At 36.0% G+C, this 22,185-nt stretch overlaps 1 protein-coding gene across 11 annotated transcripts in view; it reads left to right on the top strand.

The window, feature by feature from the left end:
* LOC138698410 (uncharacterized) overlaps positions 1–22,185 on the top strand; it is a 375,207-nt gene that overhangs the window by 313,716 nt on the left and 39,306 nt on the right. For 9 of the 11 annotated variants that reach the window (XM_069824370.1, XM_069824350.1, XM_069824341.1 and 6 more), the window contains 3 exons: positions 4,881–4,988; positions 6,287–6,316; positions 17,451–17,576. In XM_069824370.1, coding sequence (XP_069680471.1) covers positions 4,881–4,988; positions 6,287–6,316; positions 17,451–17,576 — 264 coding nt within the window. The remainder of the gene's footprint in view (positions 1–4,880; positions 4,989–6,286; positions 6,317–17,450; positions 17,577–22,185) is intronic. The other 2 variants (XM_069824305.1, XM_069824377.1) reach the window with 2 other exon arrangements.

The following is a 22,185-nucleotide window of genomic DNA, read 5'->3' as shown; positions in this document are numbered from 1 at the left end:
CAGAACTCAAATTAACGAACGGGTGAATACGCTCTTAAAATGAGTTTAAAATCGACAACGCACAATATTTAACATCTGCACTGTAGAATTGTCCGAACAACCTTTTCAGTATGTTTCAAAACAAGTTATATTTCATATTATGTTAGCTTCATTTTATTACAAGATCAGTGCTAGGCGGTATGTCTCTCTATAATGAAGATAAATAAATAAAAATAAATTTAGCCTGCTAGATCCCGTAAGGGCAAGGGCCTCCTGATTGACAGGGCTTGGCTCAGTAGACTTCACTCGTTAGGTGAGCAGATCCTAAGGAGTGTTCTATGTACACAAACACTATATGCACTTGTAAGATTCGCACCACACTACATACTGAGGACGGTGGCTTCTAAATTTCTCCATAGCTGTCTGTCTCTTGTACTGCTCGTCCAATGTGGTCCTGCCTTCTTCTTGAAGAAATCGGCCCATCTAGTTGTCTGGCGTCCCACTCTTCTTCTGCCGATCCTGGGATCCCACAATGTCAGTCTGTGCGTCCATCGTCTGTGGTCCATCCTTACCACGTGCCCTCCCCATTTCCACTTCAGGCTTTCTGCGGTGTTTAGGACGTCTTTCATGCCGGTACGGTTGCGTAGCTCCTCGTTCCTTACTTTGTTCCTCAGAGAAAGTTGCAGGATTTTTCTTTCCATACTGCGTTGGCAGGTTTGAAGCATACGCCTCTGTTTTGATGTTAGGGACCAGGTTTGGCAGCCATACAGTAGGACAGGTAATACACATTTTTCCAGGGTCTCAACCTTTAAGCTTAGCTTCTGGAATTTGTCTGTAAGTATGAACTTTAGAGACCAGAACTTCTTCCAAGCCATGCTGATTCGTCTCTCTATTTCTTTCTCTGAATTGCTGGCCCAGGTAGGTATAATCTTCCACATATTCTAGTGGCTGGCCATTTAAGTGGATCCGGTCTTCAGACGTGTTAGTCATTAGTTTCGTCTTTTCTGAGCTCATGGATAAGCCTGCCTCTTTGCTGATCCCGTCCAATTCTTCAAGCATCTGTTTCAGATCTGCTGCTGATTTCACTACCAATATTATATCGTCTGCGAACCGGAGGTCGGTCATTCTCAGTCCATCTATGGTGATCCCGTGTTTACTTTCCCAATTCAGTTTCGTGAATTAGTTTTCAAGCAAGCATGTGAAGAGCTTCGGAGAGAGCGGGTCTCCCTGTTTCACTCCTCTGCCTAGTTCGAAGTTTTCGCCCTCTCTCTCCGTCATTATTCTTGCTTTACACCCCTCGTACAGCTTTGCTAGGAGCCTGATGTATATTCTTGGAATCTCCTGGTTTGCGAGAGCTTGCCAGATATATTTGTGTTCTACAGAATCGAAAGCCTTGCTGTAGTCTACAAACGCTATGAATACTTTAAGATTAAATTCCTGTACTTTTTCAAAGAGTTGGTTAGTTGTTTGGAGGTGGTCAATAGTACTGAATCCCGATCTAGAACCTGCTTGTTCCATTGGCTGATTCTCATCCAAGATCTTTGTCATTCTTTTAGTTATGATCTTCGTGAACAGTTTGTACAGGTTTGGCAATAAGCTGATCGGCCTGTAGTTGTTGATATCATCTTTTCCTCCTTTCTTGTGAAGTAGGATTATCGTGCTCTGTTTCCACTCATTGGGTATTTCTACTGATTTTAGGATGTCATTAAACAGGTTTGTAATGACTGGTACTAGGTCTTGGCCTCCCAGTTTTAGGTATTCGTTGAAGATGCCATCATCGCCTGCGCATTTCCCTGACTTTGTCTCCCTTCTTGCTACTTCCACCTCAGCGGGGATGATGGACATGGTGCTAGAAAACTCCTCATGGTTGCTCTCTGGAATCTTATATTCTTGAATTGGATCATCTTGTTCCAATCTGCTTGTGTAGACTTGTTTATAAAATTCCGTGGCGTGGCGCACAATTTCTTTTCTTGAAGCCAGTCTTCTCCCTCTTTCGCCCTTCACTCCTAGAATCCAATTTCTCCCTGTTGACATCTCCTTTCTTATTTTCTTCACCGACTTCGAACTCTCCATCACTCTCCTGACCATGTTAGTGTTATCTTCCCTCAAGTTTCTCCTGATCTCTCTTTTGACCTTCTTGTCTAGTTCTTCATATTCTATTTTCTTCTGTTGGTTGGTGTTTGCTTCCAGATTCACTCTTTCTCTCTCCTCTATCAATTTTCTGGTGCTTTCTTTCAACTTGCTCTTCTTGTTTGTATCGTTGTTCTGTTTATGGGAACTCTTGGCGGCATTTGTTATGCTCGTTTCTAGTCGATTGTAGAATGACTGTACTTTCAACTCAGGTTTAAGTAATAGGTCTTGTAGGCTCTTCTTCAGCGTCTCTTGGAATATCTCTTGGTTGATTGTGTCCGGGTTGTTACTCTTGTTTTTGACGAATGGGCGTCTTTTCTTCTTCATACATACTTTCAAGCGCACCATTCTGTGGTCTGTGTTGAATTTGAGGCCATTTTTCACTTGGATGTCTCTTATGTCCCTTAGATTGTCGGCCAATATGAAATCAATTCCGTTCTTTGTTTTTCCATCTGTGGAGATCCAGGTCCATCTGCTATCCTTGTTTTTCTTGAAGAAGGTGTTAACAATTTTTAGCCTATGGCTCTGCGCGAAGTGTATAAGCTTGTCACCTCTGTCATTTCTTATTCCGTAGCCGTAAGGCCCCATTGGCTCCTCGTCCTCAAATTCCTTGCTGCCTACTTTGCTATTAAAATCTCCAATTATGAAGATCCTGTTCTCTTGGTTGTTACTAATTGTGTCGTCTAGGAGATCGTAGAAATTATTTATCTCTTCTTCCGTGCTCGATTCAGTGGGGGCATATACTTGTATTATTGCAACTGAGTTCTCGCCCATTTTCAGTGACAAGACTGTGATTCTCTCAGATATTCCTCTTATTTCTTTTATACAGCTCTTGAGGTGTTTCTTTACTATAAATCCTACGCCTCTTTGTCCTTTGGTTTCCCCGATGAAGCTAAACACATCCCCCTCTGGTTCCTCGATTATAGCTTCTCCGTATTTCCTGACTTCGCTAAGGCCTAGAATGTCGAAATTCAGCTCAGATAGTGCATTTTTAAGTTCCAGTTCTTTCTCCTCCGTTCCCAGAGATCTAACGTTCAGGGTAGCAATGATTAGTTCGTTCCTGGTGCGTTTCCTGGTGGGTGTCCCTCTTTCGTTCCCTTCTCTCTCGTTGGGTTTTCTGATGCTCTCTTTTCGTTTTTTGAGTTTAGATCCTTCCATTGAATCCAGTTTCCATTGATTAGAATCTTCTGGTACCCGACTTTCACCTCGCTGTTTCCTTTTTCGCGCTCCTCTCTGGCCCTCTTTCTCAGAGCTGCTTGGATTTCTCTCTCATTCTTGGTGAGGTCATCGTCTATATACAGATCTTGGCCTTTTAAAATAGTCTTGTTTTTTACTATTTTCAATTTGTCTTCGAAGTTTGCGAAGGTCGCTCTTACAATCCCCCTGTTGATTCTATCCTTCCCTATGTACGTGATATTTGTTGCCTCAGCCGAACTATGTATTCTTCTGAGTATCTCCTTGGCCTTTGATTCCAGTTCCTTTCTGTTCTCTGTCTCCATCACCAGCTCTTCACCTTTTATAACAACATTATTTCTTCTCTCTCTCCTTGTCCTTTATTCTTCCTGGGCTTCTAGGGTTTGGATTCTTGCTATTAGCATACTCAGTTTTTTTTTGTGTTGCGTTGACGGTGTTGGTTTTTTTTTCGTCTCCAAGGTCCCGCTTAGTTTCTCCCATTTTTCGCCTCTTAACTTCAATTGTTCCTTAATTTATGATATTTCTTCTCTTGTTCCTTGCCTGAATTCGTCACTTTGCTGCTTTACGTTTTTCAATAACATTGTTATAATTCGAACGTGCTGCAGCACCAAGCATGGAGATTGAAGAGGTAGGAGGACTATGCCTTATATCGATGTAGATTTTGTTACTCTGACAGTGAAAAATTACAGAAGGGAAAGCGATTATGGATAAAAATACTCAAAATCTAAATATGTCACTTTTTCAAAAAGTTCAAGAGGGGGGGGGGTTCAAATCGGGTAACCCCCCACCTTGTGTACGCCCCTGCAATGGCTAATGTTACACAGTTTTCTTGCTCTCATGTAAAATTGTATTTTTTTTTTACTTGTACTGTTGTTATTCCTGCCCAACAAAGTATGAAACTGGAATGAGGTTCCATGCAAATTCAAAGAAATACTGTATTATGCCATAACATATGCTATAACATTTCATTGTTACAAAATTTAAAAAAATAAACTCCATACCCTTTTGACGGACTAAAGCAATGTACACAAACATTTTTTTTTTATTTTTCATTAAATGTGATCATAACATCAAATGGAAAAGATAAATACTCGTACACTTTATATGCTGAATATATGAATTTGGCACCTCACTGTACTTTAATTAGTTTAAACTTAAAAATGATTTAATATAACGATAACTTACGAGGCACCGCTAATTTTTTTCTCTATCTTTAATTTGGACATTATAAAAATTCAACACAAAATCTACCTACATACTCGTATGTTTCAGAAATCCCTTATTCCTGAGCTCGAAATTTAATTCAGTATGACTTCTTGTAGACGAAAATCAACTGTATTCATCCATTTACTTATTTACTTTGTATTGTATGTAGCAATAAATACTAATACTAATAAAACTTGTGCGGAGCTGCATGACTGATTTTCTCACTGCAGTAAAATTCACCTACTTCATCTGTATTCTAGTGAAACTCAAATCTTAATATATAGTTTATAATTATACAGCATGTGATACGTTTTATGACGGGTAAAAATAATTATAAGCTTATACAAAAATTGTTTTCTTTATTTCTGTAGGACTAGCTTAGAATCTATCTTCAATGAAACTAACGAGAAGCTGACGTCTTTAAATTGGAAAAGCTGGATCGACAATGAAAATTTTCAACGTCACATGGATCATTTCAGGTAAAGAATGTGAAAAGTGAATAATTACCAGACGACGAATGACGTCAAAAGAAGATAGTTACTTGATATTAAAATATTACAGAACTTCGTATCTTTGTAACATTTCACAGTAAAATTGAGCTAATTATATCTGCTCTCCAGATCAAATATTACACCGGTGGCTTAAGAATAAAAATTCTACGCGACATTCCTGTCACATTTAATTTCGTTCGCGAGTCGTGCACTTGAAAGTCCAACAGTTTTCATCTCACTTTATTATAGTTTTATGACAACGTTTCTGACTTATCCACACTTGTCGTTTTTACTTTTCCTTAACAAACTGTTATATCAGAATCATATATAATGAACGTGTCAAAATTAATTTCAAAGTTAATTCTAAAGTGTAAAATTATTAAAACGTTTTATTTAATATAATCTGTAACTGAGTTCTGAAGAATTAGGCCATATTTTAATAGCATTTCTCTTCGAAATTATATTACGGAAAATACCTTACTCTTCGGCAATAACCACCACACACAACATTGTTTCTATATGTTTTAAAAATCAAGATATAATATGTACGGATAAGAAGGAAATTCATATATTTGGCCTATTTCTTTCCAACGGAAGATAATTAAAATTCAGGCACACTAACCAGACTAGTAACTTTACGTAATTTATAATTTCCTAATCTGTATGATATAAATACCAACATACCAAACCTTATATACTTCTCCATAAATATCCAGATACATACATACATACATACATACATACATACATACATACATACATACATACATACATACATACATACATACATACATACATACATACATACATACATACATACATACATACATACATACTGTACATACATACATACATACATACATACATACATACATACATACATACACACATACACACACACACACACACACACACACACACACACTGATTGGTGAAGATGGTGCCGTCCACAAATTCTGTAGGCCTACGAGTATAATATTTTCCCGTTCACAAGTGTTGTTAATGGCAGGAATAATTCTTTAAATTTAAAGAGTTATTGCATTCGTAGGTTGTAAAACTTTATGCACTAGGACGTGATTTGATAAATTGATCCCATATTAGAGAAAGTTTTCATAGTTTTGCATTAATTTCCATGGCCAGGAAATGAATTAATGTTAAGACTGTTAAAGGTATGGGATTTAGTTTATCATCAAAGTAACCTCAGTATTTTTTAATTACCAAAAGTAGATAGTGAATGCCACTGAAGTTATAACGTACAACATTAATAAGTTTTGTCTTTTTTCTAGACATAACCGTCAAGGAATTTTGGAAATGGCGTAAGTAATTGATTTAAACCGAAGTTAGCCTACTTGTAGAATAACACTTATCATGTTTTATATAAAAATAAGATAGTAGGCCTATGTAATATTATTTGTTTATGTAGTATTTGTATTAGATACTATCATAATGGAAATGATGAAGAATTTAAAGAAATATCTGCAGAAGAAAGAGTACGCCGAGGAACATTCCCCAATACCGCCTTTTGTGCATTGCTAATTGAATTTGCCAAAATTTGATCCCGTTCATCCAAATTGAAAAGTCAACTCCAAACATTCGCTAACCTAAGAGAGGAACATTACGATTGTATATTGAGCATGATTTAAAATACATTTACATAAAAGAGTAAGGAATAGTTATTTCGACTTTATTTTAGAGTCGACTTGCATAACAATCGTCATTTATAGGCTATAGAATAAAGCAAATTTCAGCTTCAATTTCAATTTATTTCATCCTGAAAATCAAGTACAGTTGGTATAGGATATGTAAATAGTGAAGCACAATATTACAATATGCATTAAATGTGAATTACTTAAAATGCTATACAGGATGATTCAGACCACCCGTAACACTCATTTATTTCGGAAACTAGTGCATGAAAATTTTCGAGACAAAAATATTTATGACTAAACCACATGTGAACTTTCACTTGAGCTTGATTTCAACAATCAGCTCTAAGAGGAAGTAGGGTCAGTGACTTATCACTTTAAAATTTCGAATGTGAGTCGGGGTCAAATAAATTACCATTTGATAGAGCACTTCAAAACAAACTACTTTCATGGGAAACGTTTTTATTAATTCCTACTCTTTCAATGAGAAAATGTACAAATGGCAATGGGTGATTCAGACCACCCTTAAGTTATTTATTTCGGAAACTAGTGCATTAACCACTTCCCTTATTATCCCGAGTTAACTCGGGTTGCTAACATGTGTCAAAATTTATTAACCCGAGTTAACTTGTTTGAGTCCCATTGTCTACTTCATAGTGATTTTTTAAGTATGTAAGAAAATTAGTGATGTACAGTGATTCTGCAATATTAAGTGACCTCTTTACGAAAATAAAAAAATATGACACTTTTTTTCACAAAACTGGTAAAATAAATAGTAAGGGAAGAGGTTAAAATTTTCGAGACAAAAATATTTATGACTAAACCATATGTGAACTTTCACTTGAGCTTGATTTCATGAATCAGGCTTAAGAGGAAGTAGGGTCAGTGGCGTATCACTTTAAAATTTCAAATAGGTGTCGGGTCAAATAGGGTATCATTTGATAGAGCTTTTCAAAACAAACAACTTTAATAGGAAACGTTTTTATTAATTCATACTCTTTCAATAAAAAAACGTCCGAGAAGGCAATGCCATTAATGTTGAGAAATGTTACAGGAAGAAAATAATCGTATAAACAAGATAAGACCATTTAATGTTGACACGCACAATTATCTGGCTGAGTGTAGACCTGGTGGCAGGTAGCACCGTTGAAGGGTGAATTAATTAACCCTTCCCTTTGCTCACCCAACAGCGTTTCCTTTATCACCGTAATACAGTGCCTAAGTATGTATGGCCAGGTCTACATGTACAATGCACTTAGCCAGGTAATAAGCTCAGGTGGAATTGCCAACAATGTAGACCTACATTAAGGAGGATGTGTTTTGTTTCCTCTGTACCTACGTATGTACATTTTTCAAGCTTTGAAATTACTTTTGTGACTAATAAAATAAGTACCTAAAAGTTACGAGTGATTACAAATACCTCCTAGTACTGAAAACAGTAATGGTTTACACAAATCAAGCAGATTTTGATGTGTTTTTATTGGGCGAATCTCGTAGAAATTTCCGGTATTAATAATTATAGCGAGAGAATCTATTTTTCGTTATAATTATTATATAATTTTTTTTTATTTATTGTTCTTATTTTAATAGTTATAATTTATTGTACTTTTGGGAGATTAAGAATGTTTTCATTTTATTTATTTTTTGGCTGCTGAGCGTCTGTACCCGCAAAGTGCTCGTCAATCTTGCAATGTTTTTATGCGTCTTGCTGCTCGTGTACAATCAACTGGACAGCTGCAGCCTAGCCATAATCAAAATAGATGTAACAGACGACCTGTGGAAGATGAGAGATCAGCTGACGTCATTGCTACGTTCTTGTCAGTCCTCACGACTCGATCAGGAGAATTGCTAGGGAATCTGATATTATTCAGACAACGGTGTGGAGGATTCTGAATGGCAGTAAATACCATCCTTACCACATCAATATGCACCAGCAGCTTGAAGGAGAAAAATTTCAGAGTCTTGTGGTTTTATGCAATTGGTTGTCAGGCAAAAAGCGCCGGTTTCATCACAGTATTCTTTGCACAGATGAAGCGACATTTAAGAGCAATGGCGTTGTCAATATTCATAATGCTCACTACTGGTCTCAAGTCAATCATCTCTGGCTGAGAGAAGTGGACAACCAGCATAGGTGGAATGTCAGTGTCTGGTGTGGCATCTTCGGACACTGAATAATTGGATCTTATTTCTTGGAAGGAGCTCTGAATGGTGTCATGTATGCTGACTTCCTGAAGAACATCCTCAACCAGCTTTTGGAGGACGTACCTCTGGCAACAAGACCAGTAATGTGGCTTCAGCAGGGTGGTTGCCCAACTCATTTCTCTTTGGTGGCACGTGATACAGCCAATCAGCTCTTCCTTGGGTGATGAATTGGGAGATAAGGTTCTGTGGCATGGACAGCACCATCTCCTGACTTGAATCCTTTGGATTTCTATTTTTGGAGACAGTTAAAAAACATCGCATATCAAGATCGTCCCACAACAAGAAATGACATAAAACAGCGAATCCGGGAGACCTGCCAGTCTTTGACCACGCCGAAGTATTAGGAGTCGCTGATAGTGTTAGAAGAAGAGTACAGGTGTGTGCTGCACAGAACACCAGACAATTTGAACACTTATAAGAAATTAATGAAATTGTCCAGCCTTTCAGTAACATGTCAACATTAATTGCCTTGTTTAAATTTTCGTCTTCTGACATTTCTCAATATTGATGACATTGTTTTCTCATTGAAAGAGTAGGAATTCATAAAACGTTTCCTATGAAAATTGTTTGTTTTGAAGGGCTCTATCAAATGGTATCCTATTTGACCCGACTTTCACTTGAAATTTTAAAGTGATACGCCACTGACCCTATTTCCTGTTAGAGCTGATTGATGAAATTAAGATCAAGTGAAAGTTCACATGTGGTTCAGTTATAAATATTTTTGTCTCGAAAATTTTCATGCACTAGTTTCCGAAATAAATTACTGTTACGGGTTGTCTGAATCACTCTGTATACAATATAATTACATAATTATATACTAGGCCATTACAATTAATTAAACATCTATATTATAGTGTAGGTATGCATTTACAGTACAAGGCTCTTTTCCTATTTCTCACAACATAGTGCGATAGTCAATCACATAAACAAGCAAATGAAGAAAAGAATACATAATCTGATTAAGCAAGATAAATATAGTTTTTTTTTTTTTCAAAAATTCTTTTATTGGAGATAACATTTATTGATTAGCTATTTTTTTTTTAATTTGCGTTTAAATGCATTTTGGAAACATATACTCTTTAAATTTTCTGGTAGTTTGTTAAAAATATTGACATCCTGCCATTGATATGGTTTAGTTATAAAAAGTTTCAGATTGTGCATTGTTCATGATAATTTTCTTTTGTTCTAATATTGTATTGTATAGACTACCAAGTAATAAAATAACGAGCAATAAAATATGTTCTTTAGTGAAAAAGGGGGTTGGCCCTACTATACCTCGTCTCATAATGTCTGACAGGAGAAGTAAACATTGCCGTCAGAGGAGGAGAGAAGTATAGTAAGCTATTCAACCAATGGCAGAGGTCTCAATTCCACGCTTGTTTTGAAGTTGGGCGGGGGTAGAACGCTTCAGATCGCTCAACTTCAAGCCAAGCGTGGAATGAGACCTCTGTCATTGGTTGAATAGCAATTATTATACTTCTCTCCTCTGCCGGCAATGTTTATATCTACTGTCAGACATTATGGAACGAAGTAGGCTATAATTAAGTATCTGGACCTCATCTCTTGTTAGTAACCTTCATGTAGCGCTGTTTCTGATTCATCTTCAAGCACTATTTTCTCCTTTTCATTTCATTGTATACTCGCTTTTGCGATAATATTTCGACCAATGAGTATGCTTCAATCAGTTACAACATTACAAATAAGATAAATAGACTAGGTATTTATTGTATACTATTCCGTCATTTTTTGCCACCAATATTCTCTATAGTGATTAGTTTCCTTCGCTCGCACAGAAAATTACGTCATTTCCTCAAATCTTCATGTGGTATGGTTTATCGCGCAGAATGAACAATGCTATAGAAATTTAAATTATGTTTTATTTAACGACGCTCGCAATTGCCGAGGTTATATCAGCGTCGCCGTTGTGCCGGAATTTTGTCCCGTAGAAGTTTCTTTACATGCGACTAAATCTAGTGACATGAGCCTGTCGCATTTAAGCACACCCAGGGCGACAGTAATGTAGATACTTGCAACTACAGTAATACCATTAATAACTGCAATGTATCAAAACTGTAATATAAAATAAATATGGCCGCTGTTGCGATTTAATGTTGAGACTGTAAACCTTTAATTTCTATCTTCTGTTCATCTCAAATAAAAATTCTGTCACAGCAAATTAATGCTACGAACTTCTGTATGAACCCAATAATTGTTAATATTAAAACTGTTCTTCTGTACATTTAACAATAATTATTGTTTTAATCCAAACCACATGTGCATATTCGTTCTAGATATTCAACTAGCTATCTCGACTCGTGCTCCGAGACTTAGCTAGGGCGTGAGTTACAATTCCGCTTGCGCTCTTTACCTGGTTGAATTTTCCCTTCGAGGTTTTCCAACTGTGAGGCGGAAGTGAGGTAATCCAATGGCGAGTCATCGAACTCATCTCGCCAAATACCATCACGCTATCTCGAATTCCAGAAACGCCAAATAACTGCACAATACAGCCCAGATTTCTGCCCATGTGATTTTCACATTTTGGAAAGATGAAAAAGGACATTCATGGACTTCGTTTTGCGTCGGACGAAGACATGTGTGACTGGGTAAAGAACTGGTTCAGTAGACAGCCCACAAACTTTTTCAAGAATGGGATTGATCGTCTTATGTATAAACAGTTTTGGAGATTACTTTTGAAGTAATAAATGTTCTATTATACTTTTTGATGTCTGACCCGTTTTCATTTGACTGCCCCTTATACTTTTATTCGTTGATTTGACATGGAATGACCCCCAAAATTCTTCAGTTGGAAGACATTTCTGTTCACGTTTGTCCTGAAATTGAAAAACTAATAAACAAGTTGGAAACCTGTAGATCCTCTAAATTTTTCACCATGATGTATGGAATGGTGAAATGGAAAGCTATTTATGGTGAATTACAATGCATGATTCTAAGGCCGGGTAGCTCAGTTGGTAGAGCAGCTGGCTACGTTCTGGAAGGTCCAGGGTTCGATCCCAGGTGGTAACAGGATTTTTTCTCGTTGCCAAACTTTCAGAACGGCCCCGAGATTCACTCAGCCTCCTATAAAATTGAGTACCGGGTCCTTCCCGGGGGTAAAAGACGGTCAGAGCGTGGTGCCGACCACACCACCTCATTCTAGTGCCGAGGTCATGGAAAGCATGGGGCTCTACCTCCATGCCCCCCAAGTGCCTTCATGGCATGTTACGGGGATACCTTTACCTTTACCTTTTACAACGCACGATTCCTTTTCTCTTCATATAGTTCACACTTCCATTGCCAAAAAAAGGTCGAAAAGATAAATAACGCCAATAGATTACTAATTCTAAATAGTGTTTCTGAATCTTTTAATAAGCGAAGGCTTCCTTAAAATAACGTTGGGCATGCTGAGTTTTCGGTGAAATAGCGTCGTTTTGTACGGTTTCGAACCGAATCGAAAGGTCAGCTGTCGCTCATATCTAGTGGAATCGAACCGGACAGTACTTTTATGTTTTGTCATAGAAAAGAGGATAATTCTACACATGGTTTATTAATTTTTCGTTCATATTAATTTGTGATTTTTGTACACGTACTATTTCAGCAATAGTAAATTAATTAAACCGCCAAGAGTGGATATGGTTCATTTGTTTTTTCACTAAGTTTCACGAGACGATCTTACCCGAAACAAGAAATTCTGTTCCGGCTATAGAATAAATATTCTAGCCAACGAGTTAGGAACTCGTTGATTCTAGCTCCTTAATTCTGTTTTGTTCGATTCACTTCGATTCGATTCGACGCGCCGCTTTCTGCTATCTTCCATTTAAATACATTGTGAAGAGAAATGCTGTTTGCTTAGATTCCGCTAAGTGGGAGCGGGTCTTGGGAGCGGGCCTTCCCGGCCTTCCCAACGAGTTGGGCCTTTCACATCCATTGAGCTCTATACTAAAATGTTTATAATGTTGAGATCACTGGTTGAATCTTTTCGCACAAAAAGAATCAGTGGGCAATGATTTGAAAGTTGGTATACTTCGCACGAAAACATGACGACCTTCCCTCATCCCCTTCACCAGTTAACTGCAGGCACGCGCAAGGGATAAACCCTTAGCCGAGTTGCCAATTCTTGAAGTCATTGTGATTTGCGAACGTTTTTCAAACTGTGTTCCGTGAAACCGCGATTTTCAGCGAGACTATATTATCTTTGTAAATATACCTTAATTTGTAATTACTAAAACAAAATTGGTGTAAAAATGAACAAACTTATTTTAAAAACACTTTATATTTATATTTTCACTAACATGTTTTGCCTAAATAAACAAAAAAATGCAGACTTCTATAATAAGTGTTAAATTCTCATGTTATTGAAGTTCCAGAATTTTATACTTAATTAAGAATGTTGCGCCGGTAAAATTTTCTGAAACTGTGATCATTGAATAGTTACAGAATTTATAGTACAAAAGAGTTAAAGTTAGATTTTATCAGCTTCGCCTTGGGTGATAATTTCCACGAACGTATAAAATCTGTTTACTCTAGTGTGCTATACAATATTTTATTCATTACTGGTATGTAAATTTAATTTTAAATTGTAAGGCTTTTCTTTGTAATGTGTTGTTGGCGAAGAAGTTCATATATATTCATTTTACTATTGCTAATATGTTGGTTGTCATGTAGAGAGTGATTTAAAAACATTAATTCACTGCTGTAAGTTAGAAAACTTTTAAGCACTGCTGTGAATAATGTCATTATTTAGGTTGCTAAGGACGGTGTTGCTGTTGGCGATATCTCTTTCGCGTACTGTTCACATACTGTTCGGCGAAGTAAATCACGTATAAAATCGTCTATCTTACCGAATTCTGTTTTAATTTGTTTATTATCTCTTTAGTTGGTGAACCGTAATTCTTAATTTCTATGCCCATATATCCAACTCCGCCGGTTGCGTCCGATGTTAAGTGGTTAAGATTTATACTTATTAAACTGCCTGAACTTTCGATTACTTTATGGATAGAATTTCTAACGTTAGACACAATTTTAATACTTTGTTTTCTTAGCTACGCTCCTCTGCAAGTAAGATATTCTGTTTTCTTCGACCGTGTTACTTGTTCTTGTCGTGATCTTCAGGTGTATCAGGAGGCCAGGCTGCGGATCATCTGCTCCAAAACTCATTAATCATGGCCGGAATAAATTAGACATATTGAAGTGCACAACGGTATAAAACAACACGTCAACAAAGACATTGAAACCCAACAGGTAGAGGCAATGACTACTAGATTTGGCAATGCTGGGATCTATTGTATTTCTGCCACGCGGCTAGGGGTTGAGTAGAGGATGGGAGTTTATGAGGGATTACCAATTCCAAGAACAGAGGCCGTCATGTTTCCGAGCCAAGTATAGTTTCATAGTTGAGATATTGGCATTCCTGGAATAACTTTCGTATGTCTAGTGTCGCCAATGCAGCAACTTTGTCGCTAAATCTTGGCGACTTTTATCTGTTTTTTGGAGACAATTTATTTTAATTTTTCCACGATAATATAGGAAGTTAGCGAGTCTTAAGCATTCTATAGCGATAAAATAGCACTTTCTGCATTAATTATGAAGGTTCTAACGACTTTTGAAATACTGTTTGGCGACTTCCCATACAAATTTTGTTGGCAACACTGCAGATGTGGAATTTCAGTAAAATGGGGGATTGTAGTGTGACGATCATTATAAACGATATTAAATGCTTAAATAAAGGCAGGAAAAGGAAGAGGGATGTCTTAAAAGTAGGCTAAGAAATGTAGGAGAAAGTTATATTTCTAAATCTGGACAGACAATGCGTGACAAAACTGCTCCAGATAAAGTAAGTGGAACAACGTTGTATAGGCCCATCACCTAACCTACACTACAATAGGTTCACATATTCCATATCACAGCTTTTTTGTGGCGCCAGTTTTAATGTGGAATCTTTGGTTGTAATTTACATAATTTAATAGTTTATTTTGGGGAGGTGGTAGATGTTTAATTACCGTGCTGAGTTTATGTGGTGGGTTTGTGCTTCGAATTGTCCGCTGATTTATGGTTTCAATATTGGTGAAGAAGCTAGGTCACCATCCTCTTTGTCCGTTCTTGTGGGGTGGGGGTGGGAGTTGGCGGTACAGAGAGGAAGGAAAATGTGGTCCGTGTTAAATCTGAAAGAACAGAACACCAGTAGGGTAAGTTAGAAGGGATAAACTCCAGAACACGGACTGCACCCTTCCCCTCTACCCCCTGCTCCGCTATTTATTAAATTAAATAAGGTTATTCGTTCATAAAATTTATATTCTACTAACTAAAAGAAAAATACATTTTATGAAACTTAATGGTGCATTTCATAAAAAATAATATTTTCAAATTTACCTGTTTGATTGCTTATATTTCTCTGAAGATCTATCATCTATTAACAGTGAGAAATCATTTTTACAACACTATAAAAAAGCTTGACAGTCCAGTTTTGAATTGTACAAAGTTATAATTCTGACAGTGGGACATCTGTTCCTACTGTTTGGCCATTTGTGGTTCATTGTGGGCTTAAGAGGTCTTATTTCACGTGGGCACAAACCAATTGTACACATCTTTCCACCTCTTTAAATAAACATATTTTTTATCATCATCAGAATTTCGCGTCTCTAAATATTTATATAGCATAATTTTTTTGGATTTACCATGTATTACTTAGACTACACAACAGAAAAACAAAGACACATTTCCAATCAAACTGAATATCCGGATTTCTACTTTCTTATGATGCCACTGTTGAGTATTGATAAATGAACAAGTGATCATGATTGAAAAATTACTTGTACCACAGAGAAGGCTGCCAAAGCATGTCTTTTTCGTGCACTCAACAATCAAAACATTTCATGAAGTAGAAGTGGTGTTTGGTGGTTTAATGATTCAATAGTACAACAGAAAAAATTGGTACCCTATGCTGTACTTTCAAAATTTTATTTTATAGCTCAGTTATTCATTTAGAAATTTTAAGCTAAGTTTGTAGAAAAATAAACAAGACTAGAATATTTTATAATTTAAAAATCTTAAAATCCTTTTTCAGTGGATCTCTTATAAATATAACAAAACCTGAGTCAGATGGTAGGCCTACATGCAGATATCAGCATTCAGATTGTTTGCACTGTATATCCTACAAAAATTCCTTATTAATAATAATGTTTGTTTGGAAAAAAGTTAAATTTTGCTGCATTAAGTCAAGAGCACTACTGTAAATTCATAATTTTATATTTTATAAAGGCCTGAATAGAAGGCAAACATGATTTTATATTGTAAACAAGTAGGATAAAATAAAACAACCTGAAAACGAGAGAAATAACTTGTATGGAGAAAAAAAAGTGACATGGTTTGATTATATAGTTTTAAATACTGTTTATTATTAACAGAGATATAAATAATAAACATAACAGAGAATTCTGTGGGCTTAAAAATTAATATCATTATATAGTTTTAAACATTGTGTTTATAACATTTTAGTCAATGGATAATTTTTTTTAACAATTTTGAAATGCCAACCCTGTTTATAGACCTACTCTGCTGTCTTGTATTGAAGCAACTGATACGTAGTCTGTAGGCATTCAGGTTGTCGCTCGTTTTTGCTTACCTCATAACCTACTTGTGGACGTTATTAACAATACATCTGTTCTCTATGCTTGTGCTCTGTGATCTGACAAAAATATATAATATGTTACTCTATAATTTTAACTCCTTCTCTGTCACACAAAAATGGTTTCGGAGTACAAAGATAAAATGTCAGAACTTTCTTTTTATCTCTAAATTGACTAAAATTTTCTAGGCTAAAATTGTAGGCCTATTGTCAAAATGAAATATAATAAAACACTTACTGGTAAGTAGTGTAATATGTTTCTAGTCGGTGATCTATGCAATGGAGAGGGAAAGAAACTGGCCACCCTACCCATTATCTCCTGGCTTAGTTGCCTGTTGATATCACTTGTGAGGTTCAGACCTGTCTTCAGACAGTTGACTAAACAATAACTTGCTAGGACTAAAATTATGACATTTTTTTTTTAACATCTTTGACTGGGAAGGATGACTTCTTGGAGCTTGTGATTTATATGCAATATGATTTTATTGTTATACGAATTTTTTGTTTTATAACATTACTAATATTACCATTAGTTCTGTTTGTCTACAATGTTTTACAACTTTTTCCAATCAACGTATTAAAAGCTTTCTTACCAACGTAACCAAGTTGTAATTTATTATGTGTTTCTAACTTAAATTCACATCTCTTTTCTGTTACAGGTTTTCATATCATTTCTTATGATAAATATTTAATCTGTAATTTTTTTTCTCTCCTGAAAACCTCCTATTATTCTAAAAGAATTGCATCGGGTATAATCAATTTCTGTTTAATAATCTTGTATCTACTCTTAAGAATATTACCGCCGCTAAAGATATTCTTATTTTCTTTTTCAGAGTAACTGCATTTAATTAATGTAATTTTTAATGATTTTTTTAACTCTTCAGTTTTTTTTTAAATTATTATTTCGTAGTAATAAAACAATGTTGTCTGTATATTATGTATTTTATTTATATAATAAATATAGCTGTTGTGTTTCTGCAGGAATAATGTCGCTCATTCTGGTGATTCTGCACTGCATGAGTTGAATTGGTATAACAGCGCAAATAAGTATGTTCTGGATCAACTATCGGAAATAATTCGACAGACTTCAGTAAGTGGTGTGTGGAGGTGAGTACAATAATTATAATCTTCATCTTACGATGTTGGATGACGTATATACGTCCGTTGATGTGACATATTAATGAATTTAAATGTTTTATAGTCACAATCATGCCATGGTATGAAAGAAAAATTTCACAACCTCGAGCGGGATTCGAACCTGCGACTTCCTGTACTCCGGTCAGGCGCTCTACCAACTGAGCTATCGAGTTCGTCTCACACTAAAGGCTGGGAATCATCCTTTCATACTGGCGACTCTGTTATAGAGTACTGTCCATAGCGTCTGATCTAGTCAGCACTGCTTATGGGTGGGAAGAAACATTGCAAATGTAATCTTCATCTTACGATGTTGGATGACGTATATACGTCCGTTGATGTGACATATTAATGAATTTAAATGTTTTATAGTCACAATCATGCCATGGTATGAAAGAAAAATTTCACAACCTCGAGCGGGATTCGAACCTGCAACTTCCTGTACTCCGGTCAGGCGCTCTACCAACTGAGCTATCGAGTTCGTCTCACGCTAAAGGCTGGGAATCATCCTTTCATACTGGCGACTCTGTTATAGAGTACTGTCCATAGCGTCTGATCTGATCTAATCTAGTCAGCACTGCTTATGGGTGGGAAGAAACATTACAAATGTAATCTTCATCTTACGATGTTGGATGACGTATATACGTCCGTTGATGTGACATATTAATGAATTTAAATGTTTTATAGTCACAATCATGCCATGGTATGAAAGAAAAATTTCACAACCTCGAGCGGGATTCGAACCTGCAACTTCCTGTACTCCGGTCAGGCGCTCTACCAACTGAGCTATCGAGTTCGTCTCACGCTAAAGGCTGGGAATCATCCTTTCATACTGGCGACTCTGTTATAGAGTACTGTCCATAGCGTCTGATCTGATCTAGTCAGCACTGCTTATGGGTGGGAAGAAACATTACAAATGTAATCTTCATCTTACGATGTTGGATGACGTATATACGTCCGTTGATGTGACATATTAATGAATTTAAATGTTTTATAGTCACAAAAACATTTAAATTCATCAATAATTATAATGGTTCCTGCTCAAAATCTAAAGCAGTTTGTCCTAAGCTAAAAGGCCCATTCACAATGAAAAGTAAATGCAAATGCTACACGAACACAAAACTTGCGGTCAGGTTATTTAATGGTTCCATTCACAATGATTTACATATAAACCGTAACACCATAGGAAAAAAAGGACTTGACCAAGTGACTTGGTTCAAATCGTAACGTTGAGGTCTCAGGTTAAAACTCTGTTGCCGATCAATCTAACTGAGGTTTTTCATGGTTTCCCTCAGTCACAAAAGTAAATGCCAGACTGGAAATTTACATGCTATGAGTCATCACCAATATTATAAACAATCAAAAAATAAAATCAGTTATGTGAACACAAGCCATTTACAACACATAATAGAAATAGGAACTCAACAATAGTGAAAACGGCCTACTGGTATACCCACAGATCTCAGTTTGCGATTTGACCACATGTGTTAAAGTATGTATAAATAAACTTCAAGAAAAAAAGGACTAGCTGAAATGGATTCATTTGGCAAGAAATTCATCATTTTGTTTCAATCATCATTGTCTTTATAACAGAAACACAATCATATAAACATAACTTGTTAAAGAAATAAATCTGGAAACAAATAGCATATGAAGTGAAATGTGAAGGTAGATTTTAATTATAATATTATTAATATAGTATCTTTCCACGTTATGAGAAATATTAACTTTATAGGTTATGTTGTTGTTGTTTAGTCTACTGTCTGAAGACAGGTTTGAACCTCACAAGTGACACCAGTAAGACACACTTGTGGGGCAACTAAATCAGGAGATAATGGAGTAGGGTGGCCAGTTCCTTTCCCCCCTCCATTGCATACATCGCTGATTAGCTACATGTTACACTATTGAGACTTTAGATGTATGTAACATCCTCCCCTCGTATTACACTAATCAGTCTTCAGATGCATACAAATATTGTTCTTCCTCTGACACATATCGTCAAGTGAGATGTACTGCCTGATAATAGAGGTACATATCAGCCACAGCCTCAATCAGAGGATTATAGGTTATAATATTATGTTTTTGTATTCTGGCATTATAAAGAGTCTTTATTGTTAGTGAAAATCATGCATAATATTTCCATGTCAACTAAAACGTTTGATTTTCATTATGATGGCATAACTTGTGCCATAATGTTAATTATCATGAAACGATTTGCCATGCTATAATATTTAATACACAATTGTTGTTGTAAACCCCTTTCTTTGTAGACCGTAATATCAAACTATCCATCAATACAAATTTGATGTCATTTCTATATTAATTGTTTTATAATGCTCTTGTACAAAAAACATCGCACTACAAAAGTCATTTCAAAATTCCTTTCTTAAACTGGTATGATCGTGCATCAATATTACAGTCCACGTCACCGTATTTGACGTGTGAAAAAGTAATGGAAACATTAAGTGCAAGTGTTTTACATTTGCCGCAGTCAGTCTGACAAGTGTGTTTTGGAAATGGCTGATGTGACGTGTATAGGAAGTGATACCATTCTCAGCTGCACTAGCAACATGCTTACAAACTGGGCACTATATATCTAGGGCACACACCAAAAACGCTGGTGCCAGCTTGTACAAGCTGTTGTTTCGTCAAATAACTCAGTTGCTTATTTCTAGTATGAAATGTGCTCCATAGGCCTACTTCTTGCTCCAGTTGTGATTTCAAGAAACGTGCACATATTTGTTGCAAGTTTAACAAATTGTAACTTTAGAATCTATTGTGAAGGACTTGTTGACATTATTCCACGATTTTAATTTTGTAGTCAGCAAAGATGCGAAAATGCTATAACAAAAAGGGAGAAAAAATCTTGGATGGTAACTTGTTACGAGACTTTCAACTACCCTATGAAAGTAAAATGACTTTGGGAAATTACAGGACAAGAACGAGATTGTAAGCCTGATTGGAGAGATATATTATGTTGGGGAGGAGGATGTTTCCAATACTTACTTACTTATGGTTTTTAAGGAACCCGGAGGTTCATTGCCGCCCTCACATAAGCCCACCATCGGTTCCTATCCTGTGCAAAATTAATCCAGTCTCTACCATCATATCCCACCTCCCTCAAATCCATTTTAATATTAACCTTCCAATTACGTCTCGGCCTCCTCAAAGGTCTTATTCCCTCCGGCTTCCCAACTAACACTTTATATGCATTTCTTGATTCGTCCATACATGCTATATGCCCTGCCAATCTCAAACCTCTGGATTTAATGTTCCTAATTATGTTAGGTGAAGAATACAATGAGATAAGTTCTGCTTTGTGTAACTTCCTCCATTCTCCTGTAACTTCATCCCTCTTAGCCCCAAATATTTCTGTAAGCACCTTATTCTCAAATACCCTTAACCTCTGCTCCTCTCTCAAAGTGAGAGTCCAAGTCTCACAACCATACAGAACAACCGGTAATATAACTGTTTTATAAATTCTAACTTTCAGTTTTTTGGCAGCAGACTGGATGACAATACAATACAATATAAAATACCAGTATTCCTTATTTGTTTTCAGAATCCATCCTAAGTAGTAAACTTGAGTGAGGAAGGATGCATGTACTTGGGTTACTCTTAATTCAGACAGTGTGTTTTCTTGTAAGCCTATCCGTTTGGAGAAGCTTTGACTACCCAAGTCGATTTTAGCCTTTGTTGTAGTTCATTTTCACATTCCTTTTGGTTGTTATATCTATCCAAACTGTGTTTGATAATTCAACAGATTTGCAATGAATACACAAATACACCAAAAAAATACAAAATATTTGCTTTTTGTGTATAATCATCTGAAATATGGTATGTAAAATTGTCGAAATATGTAAGAATATATAAAATGAAAATTCAAATATACTGTACCAGTATTTTACTCGTGTAATAAATGCTGTCACATAATGTACGCATTACAGTTTCAATTGCTACCTGTGGTAATGTAAAATCATAAAGTTGGATGCACTTCTCATGTTTAAATTTTTAAAACAAAGAGTTAATTTATTACGATTGGTTCATTTTAAAATTAAGAGAAAATGGATTGTAGTTGATTCTTTTCAATAGTTTAACAACTTTTAACATGAGCAGCATTAATGTCGATTGTTGTCTCATGTAATGATGCTTGCTTCAGTTGTGTTTTGTGGTTATTATTGTGCTACATTTTTAATTATTTTCGTATGTTATACACTTTACATTATTAGGTACTGCTCATAAGCATTCTATATATCAATACTCTTAAAGTCGTACACTCGATCATTTTCAATATTTCTTGAATGTCCGATGTCGAAACTACATGTGATTATCACGTGGGATGTCAACTAGTTATAATTTTCCCCTAAAATTTGTTCCTTGCATATAATACACACCCTGGATTTTTAATCCAAAAATTATAGGAAAAATGTGTTTATTACGCAAGTAAATACGGTAATAACTCTAATATGATGATTCGTTGATATTTATGTTCTCTGAGCATCTAAATAGCCAGGAATAGAATGTGTATTTAGATAGAAATTCCACCTCTAAAATCATAACATTCGGATGGATATGTAAGGAG

The sequence above is a fragment of the Periplaneta americana genome, chromosome 1, assembly GCF_040183065.1.
Source record: "Periplaneta americana isolate PAMFEO1 chromosome 1, P.americana_PAMFEO1_priV1, whole genome shotgun sequence".
NCBI classification, from domain to species: domain Eukaryota; kingdom Metazoa; phylum Arthropoda; class Insecta; order Blattodea; family Blattidae; genus Periplaneta; species Periplaneta americana.
Note: the sequence above shows the minus strand (reverse complement) of the source record. Positions and strands in the feature narration are given on the sequence as shown.